The sequence below is a fragment of the Leptinotarsa decemlineata genome, unplaced genomic scaffold (genome assembly GCF_025532065.1).
Source record: "Leptinotarsa decemlineata unplaced genomic scaffold, Ldec_3_MD MMD2_P_RNA_scaffold_5, whole genome shotgun sequence".
NCBI lineage: Eukaryota > Metazoa > Arthropoda > Insecta > Coleoptera > Chrysomelidae > Leptinotarsa > Leptinotarsa decemlineata.
In genome coordinates, this window is record NW_027412532.1 from 17,561,539 (window position 1) to 17,573,573 (window position 12,035).

At 33.3% G+C, this 12,035-nt stretch overlaps 1 protein-coding gene across 1 annotated transcript in view; it reads left to right on the forward strand.

Moving 5' to 3' along the window:
• Positions 1 to 12,035, forward strand: part of Gpat4 (Glycerol-3-phosphate acyltransferase 4) — a 64,746-nt gene that overhangs the window by 45,521 nt on the left and 7,190 nt on the right. Inside the window, 2 exon segments of the mRNA XM_023158978.2 lie at positions 4,148 to 4,381; positions 9,573 to 9,688. Of these exon segments, the coding sequence (XP_023014746.2) occupies positions 4,148 to 4,381; positions 9,573 to 9,688 (350 nt within the window).

Sequence of the window (12,035 nt, forward strand, 5' to 3'; positions counted from 1 at the left end):
TGAAAAACTGTTTAGTGAAAATCTCACAATAAAGTGTTTTTTTAATACGTTACACTCTGAGAAAATGTTGTATATTGAATAATATCAGCTTTCTAAGTTAGCCAATATTTAAGTCGCCTCTTGAAGATTAGTTATTATGATTTTTTTGTTACATATTTCCAGTACTTGTTCGAGTACTTCTTTTTACTACTTTTTAGCTATTGGCGGCTGAATAGTCTTGAGAGATTATCGCCTTCTGCCATTTTTCAATAACTTTCACTGTGAATAACCCCAAACTAGAATATTTATAAGCATCCATAACCGCCTAAAACTCTCTATCCTCAACACAGTACACAGCTTATTCTGTAGAACGTTAATATACCTCAACAATCCTGGAATAAGTTCGAAGAATCCTTTTTTGAATCAGTTTTTGAGGATTGTCGAAGGGCACAAGCTTAATATTTGTACGGAATTTGGGATGTATAAATGTCTAATGGTCCACTTTATTTTGAGAACTATGCAGGGAACACTGAGAAGACTGCATGCAGAGTTCTTCAATGGAAGAATTATACTCAATCTCAATACTGGAGAGTATTATATTTGCCTTGGCTAAGAATGTAGCTATATTGTGTAGAAAATTCTCTAGATTACTAGAAGAGCTATTTGTACATATTTTACTGATTCATAATTAGTCATCGATCAATAAATGAATTCATCAAATAGATGGGACTAGATTTATGGTTGTAATAATAATGCCAAATATCTATTGTCAAATATAACTGTGTTGAAAAAGTTGAGTTCTGTGATTTTTCAGTGGATATATTCATGAAATTATCAACCTATTACGAGTTTCAATTTTTAATTCTGACAAGACTGGCCCAAAGTTTTTTATCTTAGATATAAGATTTCAAGTTTTGAGGAAAATGTACCAGTGAGGATGCTTCGGGTTGAAGTGAATAACCAATTAACCAATGGAAACTCTGGAAAGACATATAGAATCTTCAGATCCACATATGAATTTGATATGATACATTAGAAATCTCTTGAACAAATGAAATCAACAAGTGGGTTGAATATTTCCGTAACTGCATTTTCAATAACTATGTTACGATAATTTGTATAACATTCTTCAAATAATAGATCAAATATATCAAACAAGTATTTTAATGAAAAAGAATGAGTCCATAGAAAATATGATGAAAATGACTATAGATTTTTTTAGATAGAGGGGTAATCAGTAAATTCAGTTATTCAGAGTTTAAATTATATAAGGTTACTCCAATAGTAACAATAATGACATTTCTATTAAGATCAATATTTCAGATATACAATGTAATGAAATGAATTAAAAAAAATATCATCCTACATATAAATTTTTCACTGATGACTTCACAACTAATTTGATAAATGAGCATTTTACTTATATGGAAACTGCAAACTTTAAAACAGGATATAAATATGTGTCCTCTTGATCCATTTTAAATTTCTATTACGAAAATAGCGAACAATATTATTTAACAGGTAGGCATGTTGATGGTTTCAACAGCCATAATAGGGTTTATGGCAGATGGTGTGTTCAAGAGTTGGCTCAATGAAAAGTTTTATCTAATATGCTTCAGGGTATGTGTCCGATCATTTTCAGGAGTTGTTCGAATTCACAATAAACAGTACAGGCCAACTTGTGGATCCGTTTGTGTAGCTAATCATACTTCTCCGTATGATGTTGTTGTTCTATCCACAGACAACTGTTATTCTATGGTGAGTTCATCTTGGAAGATGGAAATGTAACCGTTGGGCCTATTCTGTTTGGGTATAATCAGAATTGTTGCAGTTATATGGGTTTATATTTTGTGAAGTCTTGTGAAGCGGGGTAGAGCTTGTGTGCCTTTGACGTAGGAGCCAAGACAGGTTTTTGTTGACTCGACAAAACACTCTTTTTTGTTACAGAGGGTTATCATAGAAAAGCATGCAATGGTGTGATTGTTACTTGCCTTCATGCATATTCAGTTATTTTACCATCAAGAATAAAACAAAAATCGAACTTAACCTAAAATGTAGTAAATGGAAATGTGATTAATTCATAGTTCACAATTTTTTTCGAAAATATTGTTAAAATTAACTGGAGAAAATTAGGGGTCCTTCTGTTGGAAACTAACAACTATAATGATTCAATTATTTTCATATACAGGGCGATAAAACGAAATCAATGTACCGGTGCCATTTAGTTGTTTCCAGGTTAGGAATTTTGATATTTAGTAGATATAGTTCATTGGAACAGATATTTCTGAAGAAACGGAAAAGGAACCCAAGTCAAGAATTTTTGATATAACATTGTATATCTTCTTCATCTTCTTTTCGATTCAATGGCCTCAGCAACTAAGACTATCCGACCAGTTGGTAACATTATATATATTTTTTGACATTTGATGGAATATAACACAAGTGACCGATTTCTTCCAAAATGGCGCCGTAGGAGCCATTTTCTAGAAATTCGATGTGACAGCACTATGGAAATAATATCGACACAACTTGATATGGTGAGAAGACGAATTTTGCTTGGTTTTAAAATTAAAAATCAAGAATTGAAATTATTCACTAATTCACTTATACTTTTTCACTGGCACAGAAAATTGAATTCCATAGTATCCTTGATATTTTACACATTAGTCGTAAAGTTCAAAAATTCCATTTCCATAAATAAAACATATTTATGATGGAAAAAATCGAATAATTTCAATATGCACATTTCGTGCATTCATATGCATTATAAAATATTGTTTTGCAAGCCCACTTGAGTAAATCAATTGGTAGGCAATATCTTTTACGAACGTAAGTGACGGAAAAAAGTAAAATGAACTTTTATCTGGTCATCAATTCAGGACATCGAGTAAATATTGTGCACTCACAGTTCTTAATGATTTACAGTGTTTTTAATGGTGTTACAGTTACTGTATTTCAAAAAAATTAATAAGAAACTATTTTTAAAGCCAAAACTTTGGTGGCGGTCTACCTAATCTCTGATTCATTGAATTTTTTTGTTGTCATCGTGGCATGGGGTACGCGAAATCAACTACCAAGCAACCTAGGCTATTCGCAGACCATAAACCATGTAACATTGCAGACTCCGCTCAACATCAACCAGGAAAATTCTTCCGGGAAAAATATCTGGTCGAAATAGGGTTCGATTGGGATTCGGGCACTTTACCACTTGCGCCATTTCACTGTTATTTGTGTTAGCGCCAGGAGAGCACGAACGCGAAACTTGTACTTAGAAAATTCATTTGAATTGTTCCTCAAAAATAATCGATTATTCGATTTTTTTCTATTTAAATTATACCATCACTAAGACATATCAGAGTAATTCAGTGGTTTTAATTCAGTTGATTGAATACATCCAAACTGAATTGAAAAAATAATAGAGACATAAATTACAAAATGAAGTAAAAAATGCAATTTAAAAATAAATAATGAAAAGTTCGTCAATTGGTTTGAAATGTCAATTCTTGAATTTTCATTAGAAAATAAGCAAACGTTGTTTGTTGTTTCTGGCTACATCAAGCAGTTTGATATTTCCATAAATGATGAGGTCATAGTGTCGCCATTTAGAATTTCGAGAAAATGGCTCCTACGGCGAGATTCTAAAAAAAAATGGTAACTTGTGTTGTATCGCTTAAAAAGGGATTTTGTATTAGATCAAATGGCCAAGCAAAATTTACAGGGTTATTTTCAAAATCCTTGACTAGGGTTGATTTTCTGTTATCGAAATAGGTTTTCAATTAATATTTTGTTAGAAATATCGGCTCTCATGAACTATACTTTAGTTTCGATTTTAAAATTTCTTTATCTACAAACAATTGAATGGCTCCGTATGTGATAGTTCAATATTTTAATTATTGCCAATTCAATAAAAAATATATTACCAATGTTTCATTTATGATTAACGATAGCGATGCTATACACGACATTCTTGTCATTAGTAAGGTAGTCAACAATATTATTTGTAAAAAGTGTAGGTATGTTATTTATAGTTATTGAAATCTATTACAGGTAAAAAAAACAGTACCTACCCAATTGTTTCAACCAGTTGAATATTGAAGTGACCTTTGCTATAATTCATTTATTTGTTTGTGGTGCTTTTTGTAATTGTTAGTTTTTGCAAAAATTGCAGGTTTTGTGGTTGACTTTTTGTACTACTCTCGTGGGTTACATCGAACCAGCTGATTTCAAACAAAAGGTTAACAAGTATGTGTCTCTAATGTGCTTCGGAATTCTGTCTAGGGCAATTTCGGGAGTTATCACATATCACAATGAAGAAAATAGACCGAAAAATGGGATATGCGTTGCAAATCATACTTCCCCAATTGATTGCCTTGTATTGATGTGTGACAACAACTATTCTATGGTAGGTCGAATTGATGCTTTGTACTAATTTTTTAATATCTACTTGGAATGGCTTCATTTTCGAGCAGGAACTTCATTTTGTGCAATTCCAACAAAATATCCAACTTAAAATTATTTTAGTCTTTATAGACTGCTGGAGTTTAAAATAATACTTTAGCGACAAGTTTTATTCTCAGAATAGGAAGTATGGGTATTTTAGTAGTATTTCGTATAAAGTATAATTCATATATAACGACTTCTCTTTTAACGACTAACCGTTTTTAGCGACGATAATGTTTACTCGACTTGAGTTTCATACTTAGATATTGAGAAAATATAACCGTTTAGTGCGATTCCGGTTTAAACGACCAACTGCTTTTAGCGACCATTTTTGATTATAAACCGGTTAAAACATCATTATGTCATCTTCATTTTCTTCAAGTTGGAAATTTTTCCCCTTACCCTTTCAACTGTCTTTCGTCAGGAGGACGAGTGGTTCATAACTGAAGGTGTTTTTTGGTGACGACATAAAGATCAATGACCTCTATGCCGTCCTGGCCTTGTGTACCCCTTCCTGACTAGAGTATTTGATAAACAAACTGTTCATTTTAACAGACGTCGTGGGGCCTTTACTCAACTGAGCAACGGGGCCCTCTGTATCGGGAGGGGTCGTCTATAGTATAATCTACAGCTTCCCTAACTAATGGGTTATTACGAGTTTTCACCGACTCGAAAACTCTCTGATTCCTCGACTGAATGGACTGCCGTATAGTTAACAGCTTCAAATCTCTGCGGATGGCTTCATTTCGCACGAACCATAGAGCATTCACCAGCATCCTAAGAAGTTTGTTCTGCAGTCTTTCCAAAATGGAAAGATTTGACGTAGCGGTTTGTCCCCAGGCGCCTGTAGCATACATAATGACAGGCTTGAACATCGTATTGTATAGTAGAATCTTATTTTGATTGAGCTTTGAGTTTCTGTTAATCAGAGGATAGAGTTGTGCTATCCTCGACTGCACTTTGCTCTTGATATAATCAATGTGATTTGCCCAGGTGAGTCGGCGATCTACCCACAGACCTAGGTACTTGACTCGCGTTTACCATTCGATCTCCCTGCCTGAAATCGTGACCCTTGTGCCTGGAGAAACATTACGTCTCCCCAAGTCTATCGCCTGGGTTTTATCTGGATTCAACCGAATCTTCCAGTCAAGGTACCAGCGTTCAAGGTCATCCAATGCGTGTTGCATATAGACGACCGTCAACGCTCGACCCATGGAAGAAGCGAGGAGAGCCATATCATTGGCGTAAAGGGAAACCTTCACGTGATCGAACCGACAGCACAGCTCCTTGAGGCACTCCAGCCTGGATTTTCCTGACGAGAGACAGGGTTCCTTCAACTCGGAGCTGAAATGTTCTGCCTTTCAGGAAGGACCTAATCCATCGGATCAGGATCCGAGGCAGGTCGAAATCGATCATTTTGATCATGCCACACTCGGGGTTAAAACATCGCGCAATGTTTAGTTTACACAACCTACGCATCAATACCGATACAATTGAAGTAAACATTGCAATATTACACCGATTAGAAGCCGGTTAATCAATGCAGCCCTCGCAAAGTTTGGCGTATCCCATTCTACAATATCCACAAATAAGAAGAATAAAGATCAAGCCGCTATTTAATGCCAATGTATTAAAATACAAACGTGTAAGGACTTCTACTCATGGGCAGTTGGATAAGCCATTGTTACAGTGGTTCAAGCTTCAGCGCGACCGGAGAATACCCGTTAATGGATAGCTACAAGAGATAGCAAACTTTTTTGCTAGACAGTTAGACATGAAAAATTTCACATGTTCCATGAGTTGGATAAACCATGTTAAAGTAAGATACAACATCGTCAGTGATAAGATTGCTGGCGAGTCTTTGTATTTGGGCGAGGGCTATTCATAGCATCAGTTACTCATAACAGTCAAGGACTTTGAACAATACGTGTGTGTCGATGATGTCCGATGATATCAATTCCAACAGCTAAATAAAATATTAGTGAACTAATGTACTCTTCACTACTAATAAAAAAAATCATGTAGGTTTATGAAAAATAAAAATTGATTTTGAAAAAAATTAAACCACGCCGCCCATACCATACAAAGAAACCGCTGACATTCGGTAACTATTTAGTTTTTATGCCATTCGAATTGACTTCGTATATACTATACTTAAGAAATAATCTTGCCGTTTTGTGCGTCGTTTGGTTAGTACGATATAGTATATCTGGTCCCTTGAAGGTCGTTATATCCGGATTCTACTGAGTATAAAAAATATACCCATATAGTATATATGGTATATATGGCTGAACAAAGTACATTTTTGATCAATTTCGAATTTGAATAATTTTAAAATTATGAATAACTGTCACTTATAAAAATCAATAACTCTTGTCTAACTGATGAAACTATCCTGTAGTGTTACGCATCTTGAATTCAGTTTATTATGAGCAATTATTATCACGGATAATGAATTATTTTAATTTTTTCAATTATGTGTGGGATTGTAAGATGTCTTGCAAACCTTTTATGTATTTGGAGACTCTTGAGGTTTACTTGTTAGGAGTTCATTGACAGTTGAAACCATTTTCAATTGACTTACATCTTTTATTTACATACTTTCAGTTTTATGAGATGACTCACCTTTTTACTAAAATGAAAATTATTTTATGGTTATGGAAAAACAATTTGAAATCAGAAACTCGGAATTTGTTCTGAACAAGAAAATTTAAATACCCATATCAAAATCTATGTCATTCATGAAATTGTAATTAGTGTTGAACATATCTTTGTTACATTTTTTCTGAAGTTGGAGATATTCAATGCCATTGATAATAATACAAGGTCTATGTGAGACTGTTTATGGAAAATATTATTGAGTAGGTATACTGTTTTTGTCACACGATACAAAAAGTCTGGTTTGGTAACAGTGTAGAAACTCAACTTGTATTATTACTATTTACTCAAGTATTTAAATTTAGTGCTAACATCTGTGTATTCATTGTGTACCATTCACTTATTTCACTTTCGTTTCTGCTTTTTATGGTTTATCTGCTTGGTAGGTTGAGAGTAGCTGTAGTATCCAAAACCAAAACTGGCTTTGTCAGTTTTTTTTATGAATATTACAATTGAATTGCCATGGATACAACAGATATTCAAACAGGTCGCGCTTTTGAGTGATTTATTTGTTAGTAACATCCTAATGATTTATTTTAATTTTGATATCTTAGTAAATAATTATTTTTGTTATCTTGATAAGAAAATATAAATGCATTGAAGTAATCTGCTACAGATAATCTATGTTCGACGTGAACTCTCAGCTTTGAGAGGCTTTGAGATACTTTGTCTTTACCATTCAAATAAGTCTCAACTTATTATCAAATAATTATTGTTCAAAATATTTATCATACAACTGAAATTGCTATCAATAAATGAGAACTATTGGATTTCTCATCTTCTAGTATACAATCTCTCCAGTGGAAATAAGTAAAAATAAAATGTTTTCTGATAACTGAACCATTACTTCCATTTGAATGGATTATAAGAGGATTTTAAACTGGAATGAATTGTAAGCAAAATCAAATATTGAAAAAATTCCATTCAAATTATTTTTTGTAGATACCTACAAACTATTTTCAAATAGACTTTCTGACCTTATTGTTTGAATATTTTCCCTCGTTTCCTTTTCGGATAAAAGATTTGAATTAATTCCTTATTATCCGTTGTTAATTTTTAGTATTTGCATCAAAGTAATATTTCCCATGTGTAATAGAAATAGCAGTTTAATTCAGAATAAAGCATAAAATTGTTTCCTCTTTCACATTACCATAATTGACTTGAACTGTTTTTATATTCATAGCATGTGATTGTGAATTGTTGAAAAGGTATATGGCAATTATGTTAGTATTCACTTGGCATTTCACATTCGCAACACAAATATTTCTCAACTGCTTTGGTTGATAATGTTAACCTTTCGAATACTTAGATTGCATGTAGGTTTCCATTCCAGTTAAAAAACGTGTTCGATCACTGCAAATTATCTCAGTAAAATATACTACAGTATATGCTGTAAGTATATCCCAGAAATTGCACATTAAAATATTAGGCTTCGTTATTCTTTACCCGCTCAAGTTTAGTCTTCTGAAGGTTGCTTATTTAAATTTTCTTCATTTGCAGATATATTGAAAATTTGTTTGATTTTGCTATTGGAAATTTCATTGTAATATCAGGGTATGATTGTAAAATTTTTATACGAGGTGTCATCAGACTTGAGGCACCCTCAGCTTAGAAATTTCAAATACGTCGGAACCTAACCTCGAGAAAAATAAATTCTTCTGCAGTTTGAGGTCCACCAACGAGAATTTTCAATACTGACTGTCACCTGACTAGAACTGAAATGGAGGCTAGACGTACGTTCTTGGAAGCTGTACGGCATGGTAAAATCTCACTGGAAAAATGGAAAATTCGTGATATCACAATTTCAGGCGCTAGGTAAAATTTTTGAGGATGAGGTGTGGTACTTAAAGAGAATAACAAATGTTTCTATTCAAGTGATTATTACAGCATAATAAAAAAAACTTATTTGATGATCATCAAATTACGGAAACACCGAAAAAACTTCAATTTCACTATATTACCGATAAAAAATTACCTAAAAATACAGGTACGTATTCAAAATTTCAAAGTAGGTGGTACCCCATGTCTGACGACACCATTTTAAAAAATTCAATTGTGTAAATAGATTTTCAGTATCTCTGCGAATAGTGAGGCAAATAAGCTAGATTCGATTTTTCCGCCTCATTCAATAGTACCTCAACATAGACAATATTGCCTCAATTTAACCGACTTGTCAGAATTTAACCTCATTCGCCATTCACGAAATTCTTAAGTATAGAAATTCTGATAATGTTGTCGATTATATATTTAACCTCATGGTTAGGTTCCTACCAGTGAGATGAAATTTTATATTGTTTTGAACCGTAGAAAAAATTATGATTATGACTAAATTTCATTCTATTCTATATTGGTAAGTTTCGAAAGATTATCAATAACCATATTCATTTTCATAATATTTGGCTAAATTCAGTTTGTATTTATTAATTCATAGCCATTCAGTTCTATGAAAAATCTCACATTTGAGAACTTTAAATTTTTTTGTAAATTATATTCAGATTGGACAACGACATGGTGGTTTCTTAGGGATTTTCCAAAGGGCTCTTGCTAGAGCTTCTCCCCATATATGGTTTGAGAGATCGGAAACTAGGGATCGGCATGCTGTAACAAGCAGGTAATTGAAAAATGATTTTAATTATTACTGAAATGTCAGATATGATATTTCTTTGCTGAAGGTGACTGAAGAATATATACAGGATGTCCCTGGACTTCTCTTTTCCTCTCGGGAATGTATAGATGGGGTCAAAATATTACCAGTACTTCATATAACTTTTTTTCCTAAAAGTCTTCGTAACCAAGTTACGGGCCCTCGAAGTTACAAAATGAAAAATGTTTTTCTTTGATAACTTTTCAAGTGAATATTCAAAATCATCCAAATTTTGGTAATTGACTAAACAAATGAATTCCTTCGATGAGCTTTCATGCAGGAGTCAGTTGTTTTGCTACAAAGTCAGGAACGGACTACCCCCGATGGTCCACACCCCAAAACTTTGAAATGACAGATATTTTTCAATATTTTTCAACAAAATAAAGTTACTTGGACAATTTTATGAATAAAAGTACTCGTGTGGAAAGTCGATCGGAGCAACGAGTCTTGATAAAAATGTAGTTCTACTCGACGACATCAAACCCGCTCGTCCACCATTATTTGAAATGAATAATTATATTATCAAAGAAGAAATAATAATGATAACGTTAATTCAACAACATTTATAACAGCAATAATACAAAGTATGCTAAAATGAAGTCGTAAACAAAAAGTACAGTACCTATATGGAAGTTTAAGTCACAATTGTGATAGCAGATATTTTTTCAAAAGAAATATTTTTCAAAAGAAATATTAAGTTCTGTAGATTCGTGGTGTTTTTAAACTAACAAGCTACTCTACTATGAAATATCGAATTCATTCCATATTTTGTATGTACATAATACGTGTGGAATAATCACGTTTCGTGTTGATCAGTTATCTGAATCTCATGAATCTCAACATTCGAATGTTTCAAATTCTTCTTCACAGCTAAACTGTTGAGAAGTTTCACTGATAATTATAATTTTATGGGAGAAATTCTTTAACACAAATCTAAATTTAGCTGAAAAAACGCACATCGGAAAAAATATTTACTATACTAATAAAAAGCAAACGAATGAACTACAAAAACGGCTGCACATGATCAGGTGAAAAATATCCAGGGAATAATTATGTTCCATTTCTTTCACAGATGTTGACAGAAAAACCTTTTATTAAGTTTTGATGAAAAATGAGAAACTGGAATGCGATTTTGTTTTGTTGAGTGGTGCGTTGTCATATGACTATCATTGTATTGTCAATATTCTATAGGATATTTTGAATTTTTTGATATGGCCGAACAGTTTACATTCAATGAATATGCAGATATGCATGTATTTTATGGACGAGCATTTTGTAATGCTGCAGAAGCTCGTCGTCTGTATTCCGAGCATTTTCCCAATCGAACGGTACCGTCAAGAGAAACATTCGAGCGTGTCGATCGAGCTTGAGGGAGACAGGTATGTAATAATTGATAATTAATTTGAGCACGTTGTTTTATTTCGATATTATTGTAGGTACAGTTTTGCCAAAAGATATGCGAAGAGATATGTGGTTTATGCATGATTACGCTCCTCCTCATTTTAGTTTGATTGTGCGTGACCATCTGAACCATATTTTCCACAATAGATGGATTGGTAGAGGTGGGCCATATTCATGGTCATCGCGGTCTCCGGATTTAAATCCATTGGATTTCTTTCTGTGGGGGCATCTAAAAAGCCTTGTTTACGCTACACCTATTCACACAAGAGATGCATTGTTGAATAGAATAACATTACATTGTGAAGCCATACGAAACGACCCTGGAATGCTATTTCAAGTACAGAGAGGGTGTCTTCGCAGACTAAGAAAATGTATAGAGAGAGAAGGTGGTCATATCGAGCAGTTTCTGTAGCGGATTTTTCATTTCTGTTTGCTCTTGAGGCTCTTGAGTTTCGTTAGTTAAACGTGTTTGCATTATAAAAATTCGTTATGAACATTTTACCTATCATTTCCATTTTCCTTAAAAACTAATATTTTCGAATAATGGTAGACATCTCAGGATAAATGTTGTTGAATTAACGTTATCATTATTATTTCTGCTTTGATAATTATTCATTTCAAATAATGGTGGACGAGCGGGTTTGATGTCGTCGAGTGAAACTACATTTTTATCAAGACTCGTTGCTCCGATCGACTTTCCACACGAGTACTTTTTTTCATAAAATTGTCCAAGTAACCTTAATTTGTTGAAAAATATTGAAAAATATCTGTCATTTCAAAGTTTTGGGGTGTGGACCATCGGGGGTAGTCCGTTCCTGACTTTGTAGCAAAACAACTGACTCCTGCATGAAAGCTCATCGAAGGAATTCATTTGTTAAGTCAATTACCAAAATTTGGATGATTTTGAATATTC